The 27,232-nt window shown below is 44.0% G+C and overlaps 2 protein-coding genes across 2 annotated transcripts; both read left to right on the top strand.

The window, feature by feature from the left end:
- The first annotated feature begins 8,962 nt into the window (after positions 1–8,962).
- LOC109781679 (protein trichome birefringence-like 12) lies at positions 8,963–12,318 on the top strand. The gene is made up of 4 exons (XM_020340274.4): positions 8,963–9,581; positions 10,683–10,820; positions 11,357–11,606; positions 11,691–12,318. The coding sequence occupies exons 1-4, from the start codon at positions 9,064–9,066 to the stop codon at positions 11,976–11,978; spliced, it is 1,194 nt and encodes a 397-aa protein (XP_020195863.3). The 5' UTR covers positions 8,963–9,063; the 3' UTR covers positions 11,979–12,318.
- A 4,779-nt stretch (positions 12,319–17,097) lies between these two features.
- On the top strand, positions 17,098–26,342 carry LOC109781702 (uncharacterized). The gene is made up of 18 exons (XM_020340300.4): positions 17,098–17,451; positions 18,352–18,476; positions 18,679–18,745; positions 19,210–19,299; positions 19,379–19,466; positions 19,594–19,731; positions 20,019–20,150; positions 20,712–20,932; positions 21,295–21,355; positions 21,856–21,995; positions 22,439–22,849; positions 23,566–23,690; positions 23,818–23,884; positions 24,426–24,515; positions 24,586–24,673; positions 24,812–24,943; positions 25,210–25,341; positions 25,810–26,342. The coding sequence occupies exons 1-18, from the start codon at positions 17,311–17,313 to the stop codon at positions 26,139–26,141; spliced, it is 2,580 nt and encodes an 859-aa protein (XP_020195889.2). The 5' UTR covers positions 17,098–17,310; the 3' UTR covers positions 26,142–26,342.
- Positions 26,343–27,232: the final 890 nt, after the last annotated feature.

Genomic DNA, 27,232 nt, shown 5'->3' with positions numbered 1-27,232 from the left:
TTACAAAAGTGCTCTCGCCTGCCAAGTTTATGTACCGCGCATTGTTTGCTCTTATATTTCACATTTTAGGCACTCTGCATTAATTTAGATTTTTACTTCATCTGTTTAACTGATTCATAATATGCTTCAGAAAGGAAGGTCAAGAATTAAAATCGACAAATCATAAGTTATAATGATGGCGCTCCCCGTCTGAGGTACACGAAAACTCGTGAATCTGTTGAAACAAACTAAATATATTGTTTGGCAGGCATTTATCATGCCAAATAATTTCACAAGTTTTACCCACACAATGGAAACTTGTCATGAATAGTCTGTACGTGGGCTATGTTCAAAGCCCAGTAAGAATGAGCACAATATTCGTAGTCATTTTACACAACATTAGTAATCATGTGCGTGCAACATTTGTCCAATTTGATAGTATCTTTGAGGAGTTTGCCTCGACGTCTCCCACTAACTGACTCTCCCATGTCGGTACACGGATGTTGTCTAAAGTTGGCTGTTTGGGAATCTTATGGTTGTGGTTATTGCATCGGTTGCAAATATTTGCGCCCTCATTTCTTCACTCAAAGGATGTGGTGCGGGCTTGGGCTCAGCTTCTCATCACAGCAAGGTCCTGTGTCAAGAATAAGGTTGTCGTCCAAGGGGAAGTTGCTTCCCATTTGCTGCATGAACATAGTACTTCACCACGCCCACCATATTCACAATTGGGCATGGGTTGATAAAATTGAAGGGGTAAAAAACAATTAAGGAATATTTTTACAAATATAATTTGTGCAATTAATGTTGTTCCGAGATCAATTGCAGTAAATGTCATCAATATCGTCCCTAAAAAAAGAGATTTTCTCCCATAATTCTCCCATAATCAAAGATTTTCTTCAATTGGGTTATTAGAACCTACATATGTGCTGCCAAAGTTCAGTTCAAAGTCCAAACTCATATCCTATATATCTAAATAGTTGATCTCACTTGCATGATTTGAGTCAGTACGGTGAAGCATAGGATCGAGTGGATTGGCACCCAACAGGCCAGATTTTCCTATATTTGATGGGTAACTTTTTTATTTTCTGTGGGTGTTTGTACTGCTTTTTTTTTCGAATGTCACTCAATGGTGGAGTGTTTGCTCCCAGAGCACCAAAGGGCAGGCCGCTGCTGCTGCCTACTTTGCATGGCACATTTCGAATGAGAAGAACCGGAGGGTTTTCAACACTAAGTCAACCTCGGCGAATGGTGTGGTTTCTTTTATCAAAGCTGACTTAGATTTCCTGAGACTAGCGTTTCAGTTTTGGACATGAAGTTTCTAAGTCCGAGCTCATATGAGCTTGGATGAACAATAAAAAAAATTCAAAATATTCTGAATTTTTTACTAACAAACACTGACAAAAGTTTCCAAAGCTTGCAAAATTTCATCGTGAAATGACATTTGTAGAAGCCATGGCTAAAAAAACAAAATCGATGCTCCAAAAATGTCATTTACAACAGCAGTGATTGTTATTTTTTGCCACGGCTTCTACAAATGTCGGTTCACGCTGAAATTTCGCAAGCGCCAAAAACTTTTGTCAATGTTGGTCACAACAAAAATTCAGAATTTTTTAGAAAAATTATAATATTTTCTGATTTTACTGTTCACCCGAGATTATTTAAGCTCGGGTTAGAAGAGTAATTTTACTTAGTTCTTCCCTTTTGTATATGCAGCGTTTTCGGACGACTGCGGACCCCATTGTGAATTTCTAATGTTTAATGAAAAGGCAGAGCACCTGCCGTTTGAGTAAAAAACATTTGCAAAATTCATTGATTAGAAAGAAGCATTATAAGAGCATCTCCTATAAAAGATGTAGATGTAAAAATACCTAGCTTTTGCATCTCCAGAGCCAAAAACACTTCTCCAGCAGATGATGTAGATGCAAAAAAATTACATCTCCTCCTCCCGAATATGTTAACTACAACACTTCGCGATGCAAATATACATCTCCACCTACAGGAGATGTATATTTGCCAGCCGTGCGCCAACCGTTGTTTCCTTTCACTTCCCTCCCTTCTTCCTCCCACCTCCCGCCACACCGCCGCCGCCGGCCGCCCGCCCGCCGGCCCGCCCCCGCGCCAGATCTGACCCCGCCGACGCCGCGAATCGGCAGATTTTTCCTCCTCTTCTCCCCGCCGCCGATTCAGCCTCGTTGCCGCCCGATTTGTTGCCCCCGCTGCTCCTCCGCCGGCCCCACTCCGTCGCCGCCCCACCCCACCTCTGGCGGGGCGGAGTTTAGCGACGACGGCCGCCACTTTTGGCTAGGCACCTACCCCACTGTCCACGAGGCCACACGTGTCTACGACGTGGCGGTGTGGGGTGCCAGGAGGACGAAGAAGGACCTCAAGTTCCCGGAGATTCGAGACCCAGGCGGATGCGGAGTTGCTCGTGGCGGGGGGCATTTGCATGTAGGAGATCAGGATGAAGAAGACAAAGAAGAAGAGGCCCGCCATTGCCGTCAGTCCCGGCGATAGCGACGAGGCGGCGATGGCGAGATTCGTGCATGAGCATCCGGAGTATGGCAGGCCGATCAGGAGTTCTTCTGGAAGCACGACGCCGAGCAGAAGAATAAGAAGGAGGAGGAGGACGAGGCCGGCCCCTCGACGATGATCCCCGTTGAGTCCTCGGAGGAGGACTGGGGTGACTCGGAGGAGGAGGAAGAGGGCTTTGACGGCCCGGACAAGGATGAGTTCTGGGAGCAGTTCGAGAGCTCCGATGACTAGGAGTAGTTTTATCTTAGGTGTAGTTCAAGTAGTAGTAGTTCGAACTAGTAGTAGTAGTAGTAGTAGTAGTAGTAGTAGTAGTACACCTCGAAGTAGTAGTAGATGAATGCAGTACCTCGAACTAGTAGTAGTTGAACTAGTGCTATGTTTTTATTAATTAGAACTATGTTTAATTATGTTTGAAATGAAGTAGTAGTTGAATTTGCTATGTCTGAAGTATAGGTTTCAAATGAAGTAATAGTTGAAGTATAGGTTTACATCTCCATTGGCATCTTCTATTGGAGTTGCGGTTTTACATCTTCAATATATATGTAAATTCTTACATCTTCAAATTTGCATCATCTATTAAAAATGCTCTAAGAACACACCAAGAGGAGGAAGGCACCGCAGAAAGGTAGGGCAAAAAGAAAAGAAAGAAAAGGACCCTGCTGGCAGCATCACAATCCCAATGCAAGCTCACCCTCAAACATGCACACCATCGGAATTCATTGTCGCGATCTCCAAGGTGACGCCTAGGTCTTTACATTTACGATCGGGACAGCTAGAAGACATCTTATGTCCTTTCAGTAGGGTGGATGAACTGTAAATAGATAGTACTGCATGTGTCCATAGCTGCTATGGGAATTGAACTTGCTTGATTTGTTTGTCATACATCAATGTAAAAGAGAGGATCCTTGGTAGCGTCGCAAAATGAGTGTGCAATACTAGTAGTTTTGCGATATTCTTAGAAGATGATTTGGGCGACGCATTTTTTTTTACCCTCTAGTAGTCACTTGAGAGGTAGGGTATCAAGACGAGAGGAAGAAGCCAGACGAGAGGTCGAAGGAAGAACACGGTTCAGTTCATTTCAGTTCCTTTCCTCCTCTGTTGCGGCATCGCTGCTTTTGTAGCTGCATGTCTGGTCGGCTGACCCATGTACATGTAACCCACGTCCCATTAGCATCTGGCCTAATCCGGTGGTAGGTGCGGGTGTTACACTACCGCCCCCAGAAAACATTACTAGTACTCTGCCGCTTCCACATCCTCGTAGAACTCCGTATCCCAGTTCAGATGTCTGACAACTATAATAGTTCCTCAACAACAGCTTCAAACATCCACCAGGATCACATGCCATTCCATCAGGTTTGGAGTTGCTGCACAGATGGAAGTAGCAACTAGATTCATCTGCTTCTGGATCTCGATCGTACATCACCAAGCAAAAAGAGAAATGCAAGCCATCCGGGTTCCACTGTACCCAGCTGCCTACAATCATCTCACAGGGTTCAGACCCGGCAAATTGAAAAACAGGACCACCTGGATCCCAAAGGAGCTGCTGGTACATGGCCGCATTTCCAGTTCTTAGAACCAAACCACAATTACGCTTCTGCACATGAGTTTTGGTTAGCTGGTAAAGATTATACCCAGAGAATAAACCAGAATCTAACCCTCTTTCTCCTAGATCTAAACAGAGGATAAAATGCATTTCAGGTGAACTAAACGAAATCTGGAGGAGGGAAGAGATCAACTCCAGACAGAGATCCAGAGATAGAGACGTTCTGGAAGGAGAGCAAAACACACGGTATTTTCAGGCGGTGGCTAACCAAAAAGAAGGAAGAAGCAGATACTGATGCTGGAAAGTGAAGATGGAATGGTTACAGACACTCCAGGTATTTTGAAAACTGTGTGGATTTTTATCGCAAGCTTTTTGGTTTCCAGGATAGACTAGATATTAATCTAAGCGATGATTTCTGGGACCATAGTAGTAAAGTTACGGATGCTCATAATGCTAGGCTTGATGCTCCCTTCTCTGAAAAAGAGATTAAGGAGGCTGTTTTTGGCTCATATGCTGAAGGTTCTCCGGGTCCTGATGGGTTCCTTTTTTGTTTTATCAACAATTCTGGGAGGTCATCAAAGATGATATTTTTTCTTTATTTAGAGATTGGGAGAAGGGGGAATTGGATCTTTATAGATTAAATTTCTCCCTACTTACTTTGGTTCCTAAAGAAAATGAGGCTGTGAAGCTGGAAAAATTTAGACCTTTAGCTATGACTAATTGTAGCTTCAATTTTTTTTCTAAATGCACTAGTAATAGATTTGGTCCTGTGTGTGATGATATTATTGCCCAGAATCAAGCTGCTTTTATTAAAGGCAGGTTTATTGCGGAAAGCATAGTAGCTGCTCATGAAATTATTCATTCGGCTGCTAAGAATAATAAACCAGGCTTTGTGTTTAAGCTAGACTATGAGAAAGCTTATGAAAAAATTAATAGAGAATTTTTGCTTGAGGTTATACACAAAAGGGGCTTTAGCTCTAAGTGGATGAGCAAGATTAAGTCTCTATTAAATAAAGGTTCTGTTGGGGTCAGGATAAATGACACCAACAGTGATTTCTTTCTGGTTGGTAAAGGGGTTAGACAGGGCGATCCAGCCTCCCCTCTATTGTTCAATATAGTTGCAGATGTCTTTACTAGAATACTAGTTAAGGCAGATGGAAATAACTATATTTCTGGTATTTTTTTCTCCTAACACACCTGCTGGAGTGGTCAGTATGCAATATGCAGATGACACACTTTTGTTCTTGGATGATAAACTAGAGAATGCTAAGCATCTCAAGTGGTTGTTATCATGTTTTGAGCAGATGTCAGGGATGAGGATTAATTTTCATAAATGTGACTTGGTTCCTATTAATATAGAACATGATGAGGCTGTTAAATTTGCCCAGTGCTTTGGCTGTAAAATTGGGGCCTTCCCAATTAAGTATTTAGGATCCCCCCTGCACCACTCTAAAATTAGGAGAGAGGACTTGCAGCTTGTGATTGATAAGATCATTAAAAGAGGGGCTGGATGGAGAGGAAGACTACTATCTTATGGCAAAAGGCTTATCCTAGTTCAAGACTGTTTAGCCAGCATCCCCTCTTACCTGATGGGGATAATTAAATTCCCTAAATGGGCTTTAAATATGATCAACTCCCAACTGTCCCATTGCTTTTGGGATAACTATGAGGGACACCACAAGTACCACTTGGCTGCTTGGGGGGGATGTTGCTCTTAGGAGGGAGTATGGTGGTTTGGGCATAACCAACCTAGCTGATTTTAATCTCTGTATGCTAGCCTCCTAGGTCAAAAGATATGCCTTGGGAGATGGTAAGATCTGGAAACAAATTATTGATGATAAGTATGATACCCACAATCCCAACATTTTCAGTTGTACCACGGATGGTGCTTCCCCATTCTGGAAAAATGTTATATGGGCTGCTAGAGCAGCCAATATTGGATACTCCTGGAAGGTGGGTAATGGAGAGTCTATTAGATTCTGTGAGGATAAATGGTGTGGCCAAGTTAGTCTGGCCACCCAGTTCTAGGATCTATACAATATTGCTATTGAGCATAATGCGACTGTTGCAAGTGTGTGGGATGGAACTAACCTGCAAATTAATTTCAGGAGATGTTTCCCTCGGGACATGATGCAGTCTTGGAATGCACTGTTTGAGTGCATTAAAAATGTTCGTCTTTTGAGTGGTGCTGATACGTTAGTTTGGAACTATGAGGCTAATGGTATTTACTCAGTTAGTTCTTTGTATAAGATAGTTAATTTTAGAGGGGTTATTCCTGGGAATGGGCCTAAAGTGTGGGAAGTTAAAATCCCACATAGGGTCCAGATTTTTATTTGGCTAGCTTTTAATAATAAGCTGCTCACTAGAGACAATCTCAGAAAGAGACATCATGTAGATGACCTCTCCTGTCTGTTTTGTGCTGAGCATGAAACCGGGAGGCATCTGTTTTTTGAGTGTGTGGTTGTGAAGGAGATCTGGAGAAATATTAATGAACTAGCCGATACGGCTAATATTACTGATATTACCTCCATGATAGATTGGCGGCATAGTAATTCAAATACTTCTCTTAAGATTTACTAGGCTGCAGCTATGTGGACCTTATGGAAACTTCGCAATGACATGTACTTTGGCCGCGTTATGTGGTCTGATATGCAGGGGATGTGGAGAAAGATGGCGGCTATGCTGTCTGCGTGGGAAATCCTATACTCAGGGCCTGTCAAAGACAGAGTGAGATGGCTGGTGGCAAGACTGGAACAAAAGATAAGAGAGCCTCCTCTGCTTATGTGGCCGGACCCTGGTTAGGACAGAGTTGCTGCAATGTGATGATCCCTGAGCCTATTGGGCAAGATGAACGCGAAGGGCATCCTCTTCCAACACTGGTGGCCCGCGCTACATGGCCGGTGAGCCTGAAGAAGATGATGTAACACCATATGTGGTGTTTTTATTATGTGTAATGTTCAGGCGATAACATATTTGTAAGCCGTGAGTGTGCGTCCCTGTGGACCTTTTATTTCCTGTTTTAGTTTTGCTATTAGAGGAGTAGTATGAAGAGGGTATCCTCTTTAGCTACTGTCTGATCGAGACTTGGGAGTGATGTAAAACTGATGTTGGACTGGTTTCATTGATCAATGCAATGGAGCCGGGGCTCTCGAGCCCTTTTCCTCTAAAATAAATAAACCGCTGCACTTCAGAAGGATTATGTATCAAAAATGTCTTGAATCAAGTTCCGGTGTTGCTGAGCATGTAGAATCACTGGCGGAGCTATATGCAAACCTGAGGGGGCCGATGCCCCTCTCCCCCTAGCCATAGGAAAATTACTGAATGAATTTTTTAGGGGCCTAAATTCGTCCCCCCCAAAGCTTCATATTTTCTATTCCGCCCACCCCCGCATCCTGTGCTAGCTCCGCCACTTTGTAGAATGTCTGGACAACTAATACAAACAACACCTCCAGGGTCCCATGGCAAGGTTGAACTCACATCATGGTCAACAGATTGGAAGAAACCCATGAAGTATCTGATGAAAATAGTGTTGCATCTAGAACCACTCCATCTCTGTTTAGGACTAAAACAAATATGGCCCTGCTTGCCATTGCATCCATAACTGGAGGCATTTTGTGGCATATTTGCAAGTAAGAAATAAGTACCTTCCACACTAGCACTCGATGGGAGTTTATCAGGAAACACTTGATGAGAAGGAGGTACACTTAGGTCCAGATCGAACTGAAGAAAAAATGACCCGCCGCCAACTGCAGTTTGCATCAGGTCGGCCATACATATGTTACAACTTAAAGTCCATGTCCTTGACACCGCATGAGTGAGCACCGGATCAGCACTGTCCCCATTGCAAACTACATCCTGCTTAGATTCTACAACCATCTCTAGGAAAAGTGAAGACCCACCAACATGAGAGTTCCCCTGCACAACGTAACGGAGGATGTCTCTCGCTCCCCCTTCCCTTGCCTGCGCTCCGACCATGTGGTCGCCGACGCCCCGTCACTTCATCCCTCCTCCCTGGCCTCTATTTCTCTCTCTACTTCTCCCCTGCACCCTGCTTTCTGCCATGTCGTTGCCGGCGCGATTGGTTCTCTCGTCGGTGCGTGCGAATTGCTTTTAGCCTCTGGATGGGAACTAGTTTGACCCGGGGTCAGAGTGTGGCGACGTTTCTCCGGGGGCGGGGCGGCTGGTGGTTCCTTCCCTGCGGGTGCGGAAAGTGGTGAGGGGCGGGAGTGGGAGGAGCACGGAGGGGGGAGGGTGGCAATGGAGGTTGCGGAGGGCTCACCGCCATGAGGATCGAGATCGGGTCCATGCCACGCACAAGTGGTAGCGAAGGGGAGGAAGGAGTCGGAGGATGACCACATCGGGCATGCATGCGAGGTGTTTGTGATAATGCTAAAGAGAGAATAGAAGGAAGAAGACCAAGTTCAAAGGGTCTAGATGGTTTATTTTTTATTTTTTGCCAACTTAGCCAGGTGTGTGAGCCCGGCCAAATGGTGACGTCATCAAAGTCACTAGAGTTTTCTGTTAGTGTTTTTTGCCACCGTCAGAAATTCGGGTTCGATGCAAAATGTCACGAATCATAAAGCGATGGTTTTTCACTGATCGTGACGACACGAACGTGGTGGTTTTGTGCATTTAACTCTGCAAGCTGATGTTGTCCTTATTGAGTTAAGTCAAGTGTGTAATGCATGCGTAAATGGACACGGATTTTTTATCCGATACTGAAAGATCAAAACATGTGTACTCCCACCGTAAATTAATATAAGAGCGTTTAGATCACTACTTAGTGATCTAAATGCTTTTATATTAGTTTTACAGAGGTGATCTAAATGCTCTTATATTAGTTTTACAGAGGAGTATTTGTGAACGAGTGAAACGTACCTGAGCGATTTTTTGATAAAGGGAAAGCTCTGCCCAGCGGGAAAAAGAACAGAAAAATCTTTTCTTTCCCTTCTCTCCTTCGTCTCATCCGCCTCGCCGCCGGGGGATCGCCGGCCGGACCCCATCCCGCAATGCCGCGCCTCCGCCTGCCTCTGCTGCTCCTCCTCCCCGTCACCCTCACCATCTCCGTCCTCCTCTTCCTCTCTTCCTCCCCTCCCCCGCCCCCGCCACAGCCCCCCATCCCCTGCGGCGCCGCCCCCTCCGACGCCACCGCCGGCCGCTGGGTCCCGACCCCGTCTCCCCCGCCGCCTCCCCTCTACAGCCAGTCCTGCCCCTTCCACCGCAACGCCTGGAACTGCCTCCGCAACGGCCGCCGCCCCGTCGCCGCGCTCTCCTGGGCCCCCTCCCGCTGCGGCGCCGTCCCGAGGCTCGATCCCGCCGCGTTCCTTGCGGCGGCCAGGCGGCGCCGGATCGGGTTCGTGGGGGACTCTCTGTCGGAGAACCTGGTCGTCGCGCTGCTCTGCGCGCTCCGCTCCGGCGACGGCGGCGCGCGCAAGTGGAAGCGCCGCGGCGCGTGGCGGGGCGGCTACTTCCCCCGGGAGAACGTCGTCGTCGGGTACCACCGCGCCGTGCTGCTCGCCAAGTACACGTGAGTCTTGCCACCATGTCTGCTCAGTGCTGCTCCATGATTCTTGTAGATTTCAACACAAGATCAATGCTTTATGTGAGAAACTTTGATTAGGATGAACTCTAGATCTATCTTGCTTAGGATAGTTGCATTTAGGATCCGGACAGCTAGAATGCATCTTTGTGTTTTCTTTAGTAGGGTGGATGAATTGTAGGTAGATAGACTAGATGTGTCCATATATAGCTGCTTATAAGAATGGGATGTAAAAGAGAGGAAGTTTGATAATCAGGGACAGTTACTGTGACAGGGGATGTCGCAAACTTGAGTGTGCAATACTAGTATTTTTGAGATATTCTCGGAAGATAATTAGGGTGATGCATTTCTTTTAGTTTTAGCCTCTAGAAATCTGGATGAGTTGCATTTCTAGTTATTTGGTTTCGAAGATCTGTGGTTGGCTTCATGATTCATGATCAATGGTGTGTGAGGGACTCAAACTTAACTGTGGCGGTAGTTCTGCTCTCTTAAGACAAATCAGGAATTATTCCATAGCAAGTGGCGTCACGGTGCTACATGCTTAATCTCTGCAGTGGTTGGCTGCTGTGCACAACTCTGTAGTTTTGTCTGCTGAACAGTGAATTCTTGTGCTATTGTTTCCGTGTTTATTGTAGGTTGCAACATATGCTCTTTACTCTCAGATCCACACAAGAAAAGCATTTTCCAGGTGCAGAAGTATATTAATGTATAAGAATACATTTTTGTCAATTTTATGGAATTGAGATCTACCTATCGAAACATCCTATGATTCTGATTGTCTGCCACATCCTTAGTTTTGATGATTTCTGAGTATATGGTTTATCCTACTGTCACTGCATGTTCTGTTTCCTATATCCATATGCTAGGAAAGCACGGACAGTTTCGTTACTTTTGTGATGTATGAGCTTCAGTAATGTGAATATTTGCATCAATAAATTAAAATTTTCATATTTATTAAACTTAAATTAATAGCATCTGACATTTCAACTGCAAAACTTCACGGATTTGTGCTTTTGTACAATGAACAGGAGTATATGCTTTATATGATAAAATCTTAAAACTCACATGGTGATAACTAATGATACGAAGGTGGCAGCCTGTAGAGAATTCCAAACCCCAGAGTGATGGAATAACAGGAACTTACAGAGTTGATGTTGACATTCCTGCTGACGATTGGGCAAATATCACCAAGTTCTACGACGTGCTCATTTTCAACACTGGACACTGGTAAGTATTTACTCGATGCTTTGTTACTGTGTGCACGCTAACATAGGGTGAAACCTTAATTTCGTTCTAGGGGTACTGAGTTTCTTCATGAGTTTCATAAGATATATTTAGTACTCCCTCCGTCCCAAAATGAGTGACTCAACTTTGTACTATCTTTAGTACTAAAATAAGTATCCCAAAATAAGTGACTCAACTTTGTACTAAAATAAGTGACTCAACTTTGTACTAACTTTATACTAAAGTTAGTACAAAGTTGAGTCACTTATTTTAGGACGGAGGGAGTATGTGTTAACACTGCATATTCTCTATGTTGGAACCACTTGGAAATTGAGCTGTTTGTGTCTAGAAAAAGCGTTTTTCCTTTCAGTGTTGAAATTTTATTTGTTTTTAATTTTCTCGGTATACTTACCATTGTGAAATAAGAATGCTGAGTTAACTAGCATCACGATGTGTATTGTTCTTATACATTTCTTCTATTCTGCGGCAACTATACTTGTAGTTTCATTAAGAGTCATGACCGCGTTTCTCATTATCAGGTGGGGTCCGGATAAATTCCCAAAAGAGACTCCCCTTGTTTTCTACCGAGGAGGAAAACCAATCGAGCCTCCACTCGGCATCTTTGATGGACTGAAGGTAGTCCTCAAAAGTATGAGCTCGTACATCGAAAGGGAGGTCCCAAGTACAACAATGAAGCTGTGGCGCACACAATCACCCAGGCACTTTGATGGAGGCGAATGGGATCACAACGGCAGTTGCTTGTCTAAGAGGCTCCTCGAAGAACACGAGGTACCATTCTAGGTCCAAGCTTTTCATGATCTGATATTTTCCTCAATTTTTTTTTTGTCATGACCCCCCTAAAATCCTGTGCAGCTGGATTCTTGGTTCGATCCCAGGTTTGGGGGAGTCAACAAGGAAGCGAGATTAGTAAATTCAGTGATCGAGGAAGCTCTAGTCGGCACGGATATCCAGCTGCTCAACCTGACGTACATGAGCGAGTTTCGCGCCGACGCCCATCCAGCTATCTGGCTTGGGAAGAAGGATGCGGTGGCCGTTTGGGGGCAGGACTGCATGCATTGGTGCCTACCAGGCGTACCGGACACGTGGGTCGACATCTTGGCCGCGCGGATCTTGCACTACTTCAAGCAGGGCGAAGGTTGACGCCGTGTGCGCTGAAGTTCAGGCCTGTACATTGTCTGCTGGAAGGAAGATAATGCTGAGCTCGGTGCTTGGAACGATACGAACCTGAATTTTCATCTGAAGGCGAGATGAGATCGTTCACTAGAGCGCCGCGAGCCGACTGCTGAGAATCTTGTTTTGAGAAACAATGCTGGTGTAGTTGGTCTGTCACATACTGATTTTGGGATTGCGCTTTGGAACAAATTGCAGCCCTCACAATTCCAGACGTAAAACTGGACTGCAACTAGGCATCTCTCTGTAACTGTAAATGCGGCATATTTTTGCCACTGAATGTTGAGTGTTGCATGATTATGTTCTTCAATTTTTGTTTCCCAATTGCTTAAAAGTGCAGCTGCACGATTTTGTATTAGCGGGCGCACACGCTATACGACAAGGGATCACACGCTCTTGTCATTTGTCCTTTTCTTTCTCCAGCTCAGCAACACCCCACAACATCCCACGTGCGCATTTAATTTACATTTTAAAAATTTAAAAAGCTATAACTTTTGAACCAATCATCGAAATTAAGATCTGCTCTCACCATTAGGTTCTCCGCGACGAGCTCTTCAAGACTAGATCTCATATGAGTAAGTTGTGATTAACTTTTTTTACGAGCAACTTTGGATGAAAGGGAAGCAACTTTAGTGCTATAGGAAAGCAACTTCCTGTTAGTCTACGTTGGATGACTGCCTATCATCTAAAATTTCTTCGAAGTTGGCTACAATGACTACCAAGTTAACTAACTTCACCTCTAAGTTCCCCACCAAACTAGCTTCGCCTCTAAGTTGATAGTCTTGTAGGCAACTTAGGTTTTCGAGGAAGGCTAACATTATCCTAAGTTGCCTTTCATGACTGAGGAGCAGCTTAACATCATACTTAGTTGCATAAAATGATTTTTGGATGATAAGCAACTTAGTTTCATAGATAGACAACTTAGCAACATTAATGGGCAACTTTTCCATGTATTCTGGGCAACTGAAATGATAATTATAGGCAACTACACATCACCAGTAGGCAACTTCATTGTGTTTGTGGACAACTTAGACAAAAAATGATAAGCAACTTCACAATATTGTAGGCAACTGAGCATCAATGGTAGACAACTAATTATCAATATCAAGCAACTCGGCATCAATGATAGGCAATTTCATATTATTTATAGGAAACCGAGCAGCAATGGCAAGCAACTAATTACCAATAACAGGCAACTAGGCATCAATGGTAGGCAATTTCATAGTATTTCTAGGCAACTGAGCAGCAACGGCAGGCAACTAATTACCAATAGCAGGCAACTAGGCATCAGTGGTAGGCAATTTCATAGTATTTATAGGCAACTGAGCATCAAACGTAAGCGATTGAGCAGCAACGATAGGCAAGTTGGGATAATGTTAGCAAAATTCACATGTACACATAGTGCAATGAAGTTGCTTGCATGTAGTACTAAAGGTGCCTCATGTTTCATGTGATTTTCTCGTTTTTACGTAAACTAACCTAATAGGCGGTTCCACTAGACCAAAAATCGGAGTTTGCTTCCCTATAGTGCTACTTAAAGATGAAGCTAGTCAATTGGTAGTCGTGTAACAAACTTCGAAGGACTCCTCGTCGATAGGTAGTTATACTATGCAAAAAAATAAGGAGTTGCTTTCCTATAACACTGACGTTGCCTTCATTGCACCCAAAGTTGCTCTAAAAAAACTTTGTCGATATATGTGATCTAGTTTTGAAGAACTCGTCACGAGAAACCCAGTGGTGGAAACGGATCTAAATTATGAAGCTCAAATCAATAGTTATAGCTTTTTAAACAAACTGATACCCCAAATAAATGCATGTGCGCTCTTGACTGAGGTAGCGTTTGGTTTGGGGATTATATACTTTCCTTTTTTAACAGACTAGGATGACGTGGTACAACAGTTTCCTCATATGGAGAGTATGCTCGAGCATTCCATCCAACGCCCGCACGCTCCCTATCCACGTCCTTTTTGTTTCTCTCGTTTACCTCTGACACTGCAGTCATGCTTCCTAATAAGCGGTGTAGTCCGAAGGGCCTGAAAAAACTTACGCAAATTGCAAAAGAAACAAACACGAATTAGCACCATTGGAATGCATGCATGCAAAAAAAAACTGAAATGCGTTGCAGCGCTGTGTCAAGTCTAAAGTCTCTTTGGATTAGAATTTCATTCCTAGTGGTGGCAATGGTGGCTAAGAATGATGCTTCCCCGACTCTGGTCCAACTTGTGTTGGCATAGACCTGTGGTTGGATGGTTAGAAGGACAATAGTATTTTTTGCCCACCAGAGTTTATGTCTCAGACTTAACATTGGTGCTCGCATTTTTTTGGATTTATTTCAAACCTTCCAGCGAGTTGCTGGCATTTTTTTGGATTTATTTCAGCCATTCTAGCGATGTGCGTCCAGTGGAAGGAGACGTTCTCATCGACTACGAAGGCGTTTGTGACGACTTTGTCAATCTCAAGATGACGTGCCAGCTCAGTCTCTTAGAGGTGTTCATAGGGGTAGGGTGTACGTGCGTGCATTCATAGGGATAAGAGTATCTCTGTTTGTATGAGCATTTGCGTCTGTACTATGTTAAAAAAACTCGTGGCGGCATAGAGGGTGGGGGATTGTCTTATCGCTGCTTTTTATGGAGCGGGGGACCTGGTTGCATCTTTGTGTTATATAAGGGTGGTCACTGAAGGTGTCTTATGGCGGAGTGGATAACGCCGTTTCGTGTTTTGGTTCTCTGGCTCGTTCTCCGATCGGTGACGTCTGACCAGTTTTGAGTTTGTTAGGTTACGTCTCCCTTGATCTATGTGGTTGGATTTGGGACACCGCCTTCTTCTTTGAGAGAAAGGCCAATTTCTCATATTATTGTCGCTGGCATCTTCCGTCTTCGACCTGGAATATCTCGGCCACAACATCAACAAGGTTTCCCTAACTTTGATTTGATGGTGTTTCAAAGGTCCAGAAGCGGTGTTGAGCTTTGCTCATGGCATACCGCCGACATGGAGACCCGAAGCAACGTCAAGGACAGAAGCTTGAAAAAATAAGGCCGGACATTTCGACCAATAGCTAACCAATATCCGACTCTTAATAGAAGGTTGAAGCCCTCAGTAGAACACCGCTCAGAATGTCATATCCATGTGTGACCCAATGTCCGACCAATATTCAACTCTTAACAGAAGGTTGTAGGTTTTCTCTCTCCGAGCCAGGCTAGAGGTTTTGACTTGTTGGACGAGATTTTGAGTCATTTCCTTGTGTATAGAATGTGAAATTGATTCAGAAAGGTAAGCAAGTTAAAGTGAAATTGATTCAGAAGGTAAGTAAGTTAAGCCGATTTTGTAATGACTTCCTCATTCCTGCCCGTGGTTTACCCATATTTTGAGCAGAAATTTGATACTATGAGGACGAGATTTTAATATACGGAGTAAGTAAGTTAAAGTGAAATTGACTCAGAAGGTAAGTAAGTTAAGCCGATTGATTATCATACGGGAAAGGTTGGACGAAGGTGGGACGAAAAGAAAAGTGAAACAGGAACCTTACGTTTTTTTAAATAGTAGATATTTACCCATATTTTGAGCAGAAATTTGATAAGTAAGTTAAAGTGAAATTGATTCAGAAGATAAATAAGTTAAGGTGATTGATTATCATACGGAGAATGTTAGACGAAGGTGTGATGAAAAGAAAGATGAAACAAGAATCTTACGTTCTTTTTAAGTAATAGAGATACAAAATAAGTTTAGTTCGATTCGCGTGAAAGCACACTTTTCGATTGTAACATTAACTTTGTATGCTGAATTATCACGTATATATGATTATGACTGTATGCATTAACTGATCCAGAGGCTGGGGGGCTATACTCCTTTTTGAAAAATAAAAGCATATTGTTGGATGTGTTAGAGCATTTGCAGCCGGTAAATCCGACCCCTAAAACGTCCGCGGATATTGACCGGGCACCCCTCTCAAATAATGTAATCCATATTCGAACACCTCAATTATCATATCTCAAATCCATACAAACTCATACAACTACGTCGATGCACACACATCGTCCGGCTACTCCATCACTACTAACTAAACATGCCGTCAGACTACCAAAATTTAGCATGTTTGGCTATGGTGGAGTTCATCCACGGCTGCCCCTGCTCTTCCCGGTGCCCTTGTCGTCCTTCTCGCGGAAGTACCGGGCGAAGACGCAGTACGGATCGAGCTGGATCTGCTCGTCGCCGTCGCTATCCTCCTTCTTCTCCTTCGGTGGCAGTCTGATCATGGCACGGACCAACCGATTCTGCTCTCGGGCGAGGGCACACGTATTCCTCCGCCGCCGTTTCTTCACAATGCGGGCGCAGATGGCTTCCTCCTCTGCGGCCGCCCGCGCAGCCGCCATTTCAGCCGCGATACGGGTCTCAGCGGCCCTTATCCTCTCCATCCTACGGCGGGCAGCCCGTTCCCGGTGAGACTCATAGTCTGCCCCACCGGTGATGGGGAAGGAGAGGTGTTCCGGCTGCCGGGACCGTGAGGGTCCAGCACCAGAGGACCCGAGCGCCCGGTGAGCCGACGCTATGGCATTGCGGCGGACGGATCCGTCCGTCGGCCGGGCGCTGTCCTCCTGGGAGCGGCGGAGTGCAATGTGGACTGCCATTGCCTCCTTCAACCCACACAGGATGACACCCCAGTCGATGGATCCGGACTGGTCAGAGTCCGATCCGCTGTCTGCCATGCCGGAGAAGGCCGAAAACCGCCGGAGGTGAGCTCGGGTGGCGGAGGGGAGTGGAGTGAAATGGCTAGGGTTTGCTCCGTCGAGCGGATGGGAACGAATATATGTGAGGTCGGGTGGGCCCGCATGGGCCGGGTCCAATGTGACGGGCGCGCCCATATCCGCCTCATATTTGGGCTGGATATGCCGGTCAGCCCGGGTGTTTTGAGGCCCGTTTGAGGCGTCCGTCTGGATCGAAAAATTGTGACCGGTCAATGACTGAGCGGTCAGCCTGAATGTATGATGCGGATTTGAGGCGCCCGGCTGTAGATGCTCTTATGTTCGGAATTTACGTTCAGAGTGGGACGGCGGAGATAGAATCAAATCCACCGCGATGACGTGAAGAAAAAAACAAATCGGGGCCCGGCTCCAACTCCTCCCTCTCTCTCTCCAGAACAGCTCAGGAAAAAAAATCCTCTCTTCAAGCAGAAGCAAAGTATCCAGACTTCCGAGGCGAGGCAGATTGGTTCGCGGGGCGGCGCGGGAGGAGGCATCGACGGCGGCGAGGTCGGCGGAGTCCACCGCGCGCGGGACCGATACGTCGTCCTCCACCGGCGCGAGCAATGGCGGCGGCGCCGCGGGGCGAGGAGGCGGCGGCGTGGTCGGAGGAGGCGGCGCGGCTGGTCTGGGGCGGCGCCGTGCCGCTCCAGGTCCACCTACACGACGCCGACGTCACCGCGCTCCCACCGCCCCCGCCCTTCCTGGTAACGTCGCCCCCCATCGACTGCCTGCCATCTGAAATCCCAAATCTCGGTGCGGCGCGATTCTTGATTTCTGGATGCTAGGATCACGGCTGCTGATATGTACTAGTTCAGATTGCTTGCTCTCGTAGGAATTTTAGACCCTTAGTTGAAGATCTCGTGGTCTTCTGGCCTGCCCGCGAGCTCCAAAAGCCTGAATTTCAAGGCAAACCCTCACCAAAGTTTGGCACTTTTTTCTTGCATATGAGCATGGGGTTGATTCTGCTTGTGCTTCATCATAAGCATGAAACTATCAATCTCAGAGCTTACAGGGTCTTTTCTAGTATGCCCCACATCCTGTTTATGTAAGAAGCTGAGTTTGCTGCAGGCATGCTCTTCATATGTTTGATGTGCTGAAAAAAAACATTTACAAATTTCACTTGCTGCTGTATGAAACTCTTGTGTTCCTTTTCACATTGCTATCTATTTTAGGGCATGTGCAATGGTTGATAAGGCAGTCTTATCTTAATCCCGCCATGTAATCTAGAGATGACAAAGAAAGTATGGTGTGCAATGGGTTGTCTCATAACCTTATCTCTATTAACTAGATTTTCTTAAAAATGCGGTGAGAGATTTTTTGCTAAGAAACCATCTCTTATATCTATTTTAGCTCGCAGTCCAAGCTGAAAGCCATGTGAGATCATTGCTGCTCGTTTTTGTTGGCATCTTGTGTTACAAAGAGTTTCCACATGATTGCCACTATTTCCTTTCTTCTTATATCCGCAGATGCAACAAAATAAAACGACACCTCTGTGTGCAGCGCGTACATTACATTACTGCTATTTTCACTCCTGCCAAAGCGCTTATCTTCCTTTCCACAGGAGCATCTGTTTCATTTATTGACCTTTATTTTGTCTACAACAGACTTTAGGGCCAAGAGTTGGGTATTTTCCATTGTTGGTGTCGACTATAAAGGCTCATTTCAGCAGCTCACTCCCACCAGGTGTTGATACTGTTTGGTTTGAGTATAAAGGGCTGCCACTGAAATGGTAACATATGTTATCTCCTACTCCCTCTGTCCCATAATGTAAGACGCTTTTTGACACTACACTAGTGTCAAAAAACGTCTTACATTATGGGATGGAGGGAGTACTAATATTAATGATTGTCTATGACCTTATTAAATCTTGAAAACCCATGTTATTCCTGTCGCTTTTTTGCTGACAGCCCTTTTTATGTTCGCATTGTTAGGTATATACCCATTGGTGTTCTTTTCGACCTTCTCTGTGCAGATCCAGAAAGGCCATGGAATCTAACTGTAAGGCTATGAGTCCTCTAGCACTTCTGTTTAGACACGTTTTCTTTTATGATTTGTTTAATTCGCAAGGTGTTTTTCTGGTGTTGAAGGTTCATTTATGCCTTAATGGGACGCTGGATTAGTACAAACCTTTTGATTAACCATGTGCATTTTTTCTTAACGTTTAACTTTGCTGGAAATACTGTTAGATATTTATGCCATAATGTTCTTAGGATATAGTTAGTTACTTAACTCAGCAATTAAGTTCAATAAATTACCAATTAGAGTGCAAAAATATTTATGTGCATGCCACACATTATGTAATCCTTACAGGCACATTTTTTATTGTATTTTTTGAAAAATTAGTCTTTCTGAAAACATGAGTCATTTGCATGAATCTGCTATTCCGTTTCTATATGTGGTCTTCCCTGTTACTTGCTCCAGTTGTTCGCCGTATGCACACAACTTACGGATAAAGTTTGTAGGTTCATTTTAGGGGGTATCCTGCAGATATATTATCACCATGTGAAGGTGAAGATAGTGTAAAGTGGAACTACAACAATTCCCTGAAAGAGGTTCGTTTTGAGAACTAGTGTTACACGGCAACCCTTTCTCCCAATCTCAAACAGTATTGTAATAATTTCTCTTTTTCAGGCTGCTTTCATCATAACTGGAAACAGTAAAAATGTGATGAATATGTCCCAGGCTGATCAACTTGCTATGTGGGAATCAGTGAGGAAAGGTATGCTTGCCAGAAACAACCTTTCTGTACGAAGTATACCTAGTTTCTACCATTTGTGGACGATACACTCTCAATGCTTGTAACTTTCGTGCTTTGACTACAGCGTGTTATTTTGTTATTATTATAGGTGACTTGAATAGTTATATGAATATCTCTACCAAGCTTAAGCTTGGACCGTTTGAAGAGGACTTCTTAGTACGGACTTCCTCGCTAGGGTCTCGACAAGGTTCTGATGAGCCTGAATCTCCTGGATCTGTCAAACCATGTATGCTCTTCTGTCATTGAACTGTCTACTTCTGTATTAGTTGAACGTTTCATACCAAATTTATTTTATTTTATTTTTGTTCGAGCGTTTTTTTATATTAGTTAATTGATGCATGCTTTTCACATTCGTAAAACTTCACATACACTTTCATCAAGTTATACAATAATGGACCTATACATTATTGGAGTCGTATGACATTAAGATACATCAATGATAAAAATGAATTTGTGTCACATTAAGAAATCACCATCTGCTCTGATAGATCTATTCAATTAATATCTGGTTAGGCAGGGTACCTGTTCGATTATACGTGCGCAGAGTTCAACAAGACCTTGAGTATTTAGAAGATGCGATTCCTGTCAGTGACTGGGAAAGTGTATCCTATATAAATCGGCCATTCGAGATCCGGAAGGAGGGAGGTATGTAGCTCTGCTGCCAACATTTATGTTATCATTTGAATGCTAGTATTGATTGAGGAAGGATTTTGCTTGTTGTAATCACCAACCATGTAGTAGTGCTTTTCAGAAAAATATTAAATATTTTGTATAACCGTCGTCTGAAGATTATCCCCAAACTGAGAAGCATGCACATGTACATTTCTTCAGTTGGAAAATTGGTGCAACTTCTATTTATCCATTTATTTTGAGAGGATATGTATCTACGTATGCTACTATTTTACTGTCTGCTTTGCGACATCTTTCGAGAAAGCCAGGGTAAAGGATTTAAGATTTCCTCTTTAACGAGAAACAAGTGTGACTGTAATCAGAGTTCACCCCTGAAACTGTGCAAACTACTCCCTCCGTTCCTAAATGCAAGTCCTTTTAGAGATTTCAATATCTCTAAAAAGACTTACATTTAGGAACGGAGGGAGTGCATGTTTACAACTGCCTTCCACTCACAACCTTTGTTTCACGGTGGTTATGGTCTTGCGATAACAGTATTTCTTCTTGACATATAGTTCACTTTGCTCTGTTCTGCAGGTAGAAGCTACATCGCCTTGGAACATGCCTTGGAGACGTTGCTACCAGAGTTCTTCAGCTCAAAGGCCACAGCTAGAGCTGCTGATCCTGAACCTGAGTCGACGACACCAGACTCAGAACCCCACAATTCAGATACCAGTCCAGGCACTCCTCATGACGAGAAGCTAGCTTCGGCGGGTCCGCAAGAGACAGATGTGGCCAAGAAGATCAAACTGAAGCTGGTGAGAGTGCAAGGCATCGAGCTCGACATGGACATACCGTTCCTTTGGGTGGCCAACAACCTGAAGAACCCCGAATGCTACCTCCATGTTTGTGTATACGTTGGGGCATGAATGTAACAGTGACACAAGAACAGTAGGCGAAAGGTTTAGATACCATAGAAGGAGAGTGCCTTCCAGACCAGGCCTGCTGGTCTTGTTCTTTGGTTGTACATACAGATGGTAAAATCCTGACCGTTTAGGTGTGTTGATGTAAGATCTGCAGTGTTGCGGGGTCTGAATACCATGTTGAATGGAATGATTCCTGTTCCACAATTCATGATGTTGTACTGGTGGTATGGACTATGGATATGGAATTGTCGCAGGAAGAGTATTCGGTGCATGGTGGTGGTGTGAAATTCATATGCAATCTCTGCCAAATTCGAGGTAACTCGTTTCATTGCTTACAAGTTAAGTTCACATTTTGTAGCACAGCTAATTTATTTCCGTTACACGTACATCTTCAGTACATTTTGAGCAAATGTGCTGCCGCAGTGTGCGGATATCGTATATAGCACAAATACCATCTTATTGTTGTTGTGTCACTTTGTCCACAAAAATTGTACGTACTAAATACATTTATTTTTATTCATTTTAATGATAAGTATTTTCGAACAGAGGGAGTACAGCAGAGTAACCCACTATCCTCATCCTTGTACAGTTTGGAACTCACAAATAATAGTGCATTTCTTTTGCTAGAATGTGCACTCTACTCTGCTCCCATACTCTTCTACTCCCTCCGCTCCTAAATATAAGTCTGTTTAGAGAATCTAATATGACTACATACGAAGCAAAATGAGTGAATTTACACTTTAAATTATGACTACATACGAAGTAAAATGAGTGAATTTACACTTTAAATTATGTCTATATACATCCGTATGTAGTTTATATTGAAATCAACATGTGCAACTATAGTTTATTCGTCAGGGCAGCAGCTAGCGCGCGGAGATTGAAGGTCAGAGTCGCTTTCCTGCAGATAGAAAACCGTCTTCGTATTAGAAACATAGTTCGTGGCAATGATATCGTAAGAGTACAGAGTACATGGACGCTGAAACATACCGACGAGCTTCTCGACGCGTGACACTCCGTGCTTCCCCTTAAGTGTATGTTGGAAATATTAGCACGTTCCTGATGAATTTAATCCTAATCAAACAATAAACAGGGCATTAACAATATGAAGCTCATACCGATAACTAAACATGTGAGACTGAACTGAACATAGAACCGACACATCTCTGGATGCAACATATCCGGCTAGCACATAAACGAGGAAATAGGAGACGAAAAGATCATATCCTCCGGTAGGCCAGGTTACCCATGTAGTATATGTGATTATACTATGTGCATCAATGGAGGTAGAGGTCGGGAGTTTATCCTTTTTTTTTTAAAGAAGACGTATATGTGGTTGGATCTGTTATGTATGGAATTTTTGGAGAAGAGACTTGATTCGGATGAACTACGTTTCAGAATCGGACGGTGGATATCGAATCAAATCCATCGCGGCAACGTGAAGAAGAAAGAGAGGCGCCCGGCCCCGACCCCAACTCCTACTCCCCCCTCTTCACAAGAATCCTCCTCTCCGCAAGCAGAAGCAGAAGCAGAGCATCCGAAGTTCCGAACTTCCGAGCTGAGGCAGATTGGTTCGCGGGACGGCGGTGGAGGAGGCGTCGCCGGCGGCGAGTTCGGCCGAGTCTACCGCGAGCGGGGCCGGTCCGTCGTCCTCCGCCGGCGCGAGCAATGGCGGCGGCGCTGCCGGACGCGCAGTCGGCGGCGTGGTCGGAGGAGGCGGCACGGTGGCACTGGATTGGCGCCGTGCCGCTCCAGGTCCACCTCCACGACGCCGACGTCACCGCGCTCCCACCGCCTCCGCCCTTCCTGGTAAGATGTAACTCCCCATCCACTGTGCCCGCCGTCCGAAATCCCAAATCTCGGCGCCGCGCGATTCGAGTTCTGCATGCTAGGATCACGGTTGCTGATAGGTTATAGTCCAGATTGCTGTCTCTCCTAGGAAGTTTAGACCCTTAGATGAAGATTTCGAGGTCTTTTGGCCTGCCCGTGAGCTCCAAAAGCCTGAATTTTGCCCAAAAAGCCTGAATTTTAAGGCAAACCCTCACCAAATTTTGCATATGAGCATGCAGTTGATTCTGCTTGTGGTTCGGCACAAGCATGAAGTTATCAGTTAGCTTGCATGATCTTTTCAAGTATGTTTTGTATCCTGTTTATTATGTAAGAGGCTGAGTTTGCTGCAGGCATGCTCTGCGAATGTTTGATGTGCTGAAGATGAATATATATTTGCTGTATGAACAACATATATTCATGTATCCCTCTTTCACATTGCAATCTATTTTAGCTTAAAGCCTGAGATGATAGTGTTATGATAGATAATTGCTGCTTTTTTTTTGTTGGCATCTGTTGTTGCAAAGAGTTTCCACATGATTGCCACTGTTTCTTTTCTTCTTATCCGCAAGCGTAACAAAATAAGACGATACCTCTGTGTGCTACACTGTTGCTATTTTCGGCCCTGCCACAGCATTCATCTTCCTTCCCATAGGAGTATTTTTTTCATTTATTGATCTTTATTTTGTCCACCACAGGTTTTTGGCCCAAGAATTGGGTATTTTCCACTCTTGGTGTCGATTATAAAGGCTCATTTCAGCAGTTCACTCCCACGAGGCGTCGATACTGTTTGGTTCGAGTATAAAGGGCTGCCGCTCAAATGGTAACATATGTTATCTCCTAGGAGTACCAATATTAATGATGGTCAATCGCCTTATTAAATCTTGAGAACCCATGTTATTGCTGTCGCTTTTATTTGCTGACAGCCCTTTTTATCTTCGCATTGTTAGGTATATACCCATTGGTGTTCTTTTCGACCTTCTTTGTGCTGAACCAGAAAGGCCATGGAATCTAACGGTTAGACTATGAGTCCTCTAGGACTTTTGTTTATACACCTTTTCTTTTATGTTTTGTTTATTTTTGTTTAATTTGCAAGGTGTTTTTCTGGTGTTGAAGGTTCATTTATGCCATAATGTGAATTATGTGATACTGGATTAGTAGAAACCTTTTGATAAAAAATGTGCACTTTCTCTTAATGTTTAAGTTTGCTAGAAATACTATTAGAGATTTATGCCATAATGTTCTCAGGATCTAGTTAGTTACTTAACTTAGCAATTAAGTTCAATAAATTACCAATTAGAGTGTACAAATATTTATATGCATGCCACACATTTTGTAATCCTTGCTTAATTGCAATCAGCCATCCATCAGTGTACGAATATTAGAAACCAAGTCTATAACCATCTATTCCTACAGGGTACATTTTTTATTGAGAAGTTAGTCTTTCTGAAAACACAAGTCATTTGCATGAATCTGATATTCCGTTTCTATGTGGCATCCCCTGTTACTTGCTCCAGTTGTTCGCCATATGCACACAACTTACGCATAAACTTTGTAGGTTCATTTTAGGGGGTATCCCGCAGATATATTATCACCATGTGAAGGTGAAGATAGTGTAAAGTGGAACTACAACAATTCCCTGAAAGAGGTTCGTTTTGAGAACCGGCAACTTTTTTTCCCAATCTCAAAACAATAGTGTAATAATTTCTCTTTTTCAGGCTGCCTTCATCATAACTGGAAACAGTAAGAATGTGATGAATATGTCCCAGGCTGATCAACTTGCTATGTGGGAATCAGTGAGGAAAAGTATGCTCGCCAGAAACTACCTTTCTGTATGAAGTATACCTAGTTTCTACCATTTGTGGAAGATCCATTCTCTCAATGCTTCTGACCTTCATTCATGCTTTGACTACAGACGTGTTGTTTTGTTATTACTTGTTATAGGAGACGCTGATGGTTATATGAATATCTCTACCAAGCTTAAGCTTGGACCGTTTGAAGATCACTTCTGGACTTCCTCGTTAGAGCCTCGACAAGGTTCTGATGAGCCTGAATCTCCTGGATCTGTCAAACCATGTATGCTCTTCTGTCACTGAGTTGTCTACTTTTGTATTAGTTGAACGTTTCATACCTTTTTTTTGGTCTGGGCATTTTTTATATTAGTTAATTGTTGCATGCTTTTCACATTTTTAAAACTTCATATACATTTTCAAGTTATATAATGATGGACCTATACGTTATTGGATCCGTATGACATTAAAATACGGCTATTGTAAAAATGGATTTGTGCCACATTAAGAAATCATTGCTCTGATAGATCTATTGAATTAATACCTGGTTAGGCAGGGTACCTGTTCGATTATACGTGCGCAGAGTTCAAGAAGACCTTGAGTATTTAGAAGATGCGATTCCTGTCAGTGACTGGGAAAGTGTATCCTATATAAATCGGCCATTCGAGATCCGAAAGGAGGAAGGTATGTAGCTCTGCTGCCAACATTTATGTTATCATTTGAATGACAGTATGGAGGGAGGAAGGATTTTGCTTGTCGTAATCACCGACCATGTAGTAGTGCTTTTCAGAAAAATATTAACTATTTTGTATTACCACCATCTGGAGGTTATCCCCAAACTGGGAAGCATGCACATGTACATTTCTTCCATTGGGAAACTGGTGCAACTTCTGTTACTTTGAGCGAATATTTATCCATAGATTGTAAAGACCCTGCTACTATTTAACCTTCTGCTTTGCTACCCCTTTTGAGCAAGAACGTTTTGTTATCTTTAACGAGGAAACAAGTGTGACTGAGTATAATCACCCCCTGAAACTGTCCAAACTACATGTTGCCAACTGCCTTCCGCTCACATTCTTTGTTTCGTGATGGTTATGGTGTTGCGATAACAGTGAGATATCCTTAACATATACACATCGTGCTGTTTTGCAGGTAGAAGGATAACTACCCTGGAACATGCCTTGGAGACGTTGCTACCAGAGTTCTTCGGCTCGAAGCCCACAGCTAGAGCTGCTGGTCCTGAACCTGCGGCAGCGACGCCAGACTCCGCACCCGACGATTCAGATACCACTCCAGGGACTCCTCGAGACAGAGAACCAGCTTCGGCGAGTCCGCAAGAGATGGATGTGGCCAAGAGGGCCAGAGTGAAGCTGGTGAGGATACAAGGCATGGCGCTCGGCCTGGATACGCCGTTCCTCTGGGTGGCCAACAACCTGAGGAACCCCGAATGCTTCCTCCATGTCTGTGTATACATCGGCGCATGAATGTAACGTGACAGAAGAACAGTAGATGAAAGGTTAGATACCATAGGAGACCAGGAATGGCCTGCTGGTCTTGTTCTTTTGTTTGTACATACAGATGGTAAAATCCTGATCGTTTAGGTTTGTAAGATCTGCAGCCCCCGGTGCGGTGCGGTGAGGGTTTGAATATGATGATGAATGGAACGGTTCCTGTTTCTCAGTTCACGATGCTGGTTTATGGTGGTATGGAGTTGTTGTTGTGCCCTATGATTTTCCTACTTTGTTAACAAACAGTCCGACTGACCACTGATTTGCTTGGACTGACAGATTCATTCATGATGCTAGAATACTGGAGACTGAGGATGCGATTTATCGAATCTTTTAATTTTTTAAGAACCCAATGTAATTGCTGAAAACTGCCATTGCACAACACCAGTCATTTTACATTTCTTTTATTTGACATATGCAAAGAAAACAAGTGCTTGCTAACTGAAGCGGCTTGTATTTATTGCAGGGTCATATCACTCCAGCTCGAATGTCTCGAGCCGAGGCTCCTCTTTTGCTCCATGCTCTTCCATATGCTTACCGGCAAACATGAGGTACGCATCTCTGCCGCTGCAGCTCGTAGCAACGCCCCGCTCTCGAGGCAGTGCCTTTGAGCCTCAACACAGAAACCAAGCACCCCTGCATCCTATCCTTATGTATGTACCTAGGACTAGGACGGAGTCTTGTTGCTGGCTTCAGGTCTGCCTGTATTGACAAAGATATGCAGTGACACTGTGACAGTAACCAGTGCATACACACTTGCCTTGGTGATATGAACATGAGATCTCTGCAATGCAATTTAATTAGCTTCTTTATTGACTAGTCCGAGGCAAGCAGATAGCCATGCATGCCGTCTCAAGTCCTACCAAATTGTATCAGCGTTTTCAAACCTCCCTTTCTTTTTATTGTTGATAGGCCGAGGCGTGTGCTTCGATTAGCCTTCTTGTTAATGTTTACTACTGATTAATGTAGGAAGGAGGCTTGGTCACCAAAAAAATGTACAAGTCTGTTTTTTTTTTTAATTTACTTGACCTGATCCGATGCATTTTGTTTTAGCTACATAAACAAAT

The sequence above is a fragment of the Aegilops tauschii genome, chromosome 6 (assembly GCF_002575655.3).
Source record: "Aegilops tauschii subsp. strangulata cultivar AL8/78 chromosome 6, Aet v6.0, whole genome shotgun sequence".
In the NCBI taxonomy this organism is placed as follows: Eukaryota; Viridiplantae; Streptophyta; class Magnoliopsida; order Poales; family Poaceae; genus Aegilops; species Aegilops tauschii.
This window is presented reverse-complemented; position numbering and strand designations above follow the sequence as displayed.

What these genes read in the sequence shown, in the direction of transcription:
- LOC109781679 (XM_020340274.4), top strand. Translation starts at nt 9,064, where the DNA reads ATGCCGCGCCTCCGCCTGCCTCTGCTGCTCCTCCTCCCCGTCACCCTC. An exon ending in GTGCTGCTCGCCAAGTACAC is followed by an intron (nt 9,582 to 10,682) that starts GTGAGTCTTGCC and finishes AATGATACGAAG; the next exon opens with GTGGCAGCCTGTAGAGAATT. An exon ending in GGCTCCTCGAAGAACACGAG is followed by an intron (nt 11,607 to 11,690) that starts GTACCATTCTAG and finishes AATCCTGTGCAG; the next exon opens with CTGGATTCTTGGTTCGATCC.
- LOC109781702 (XM_020340300.4), top strand. Translation starts at nt 17,311, where the DNA reads ATGGCGGCGGCGCCGCGGGGCGAGGAGGCGGCGGCGTGGTCGGAGGAG. An exon ending in CAATCTCTGCCAAATTCGAG is followed by an intron (nt 21,356 to 21,855) that starts GTAACTCGTTTC and finishes ATCCGTATGTAG; the next exon opens with TTTATATTGAAATCAACATG. An exon ending in TCCTGGATCTGTCAAACCAT is followed by an intron (nt 24,944 to 25,209) that starts GTATGCTCTTCT and finishes ATACCTGGTTAG; the next exon opens with GCAGGGTACCTGTTCGATTA.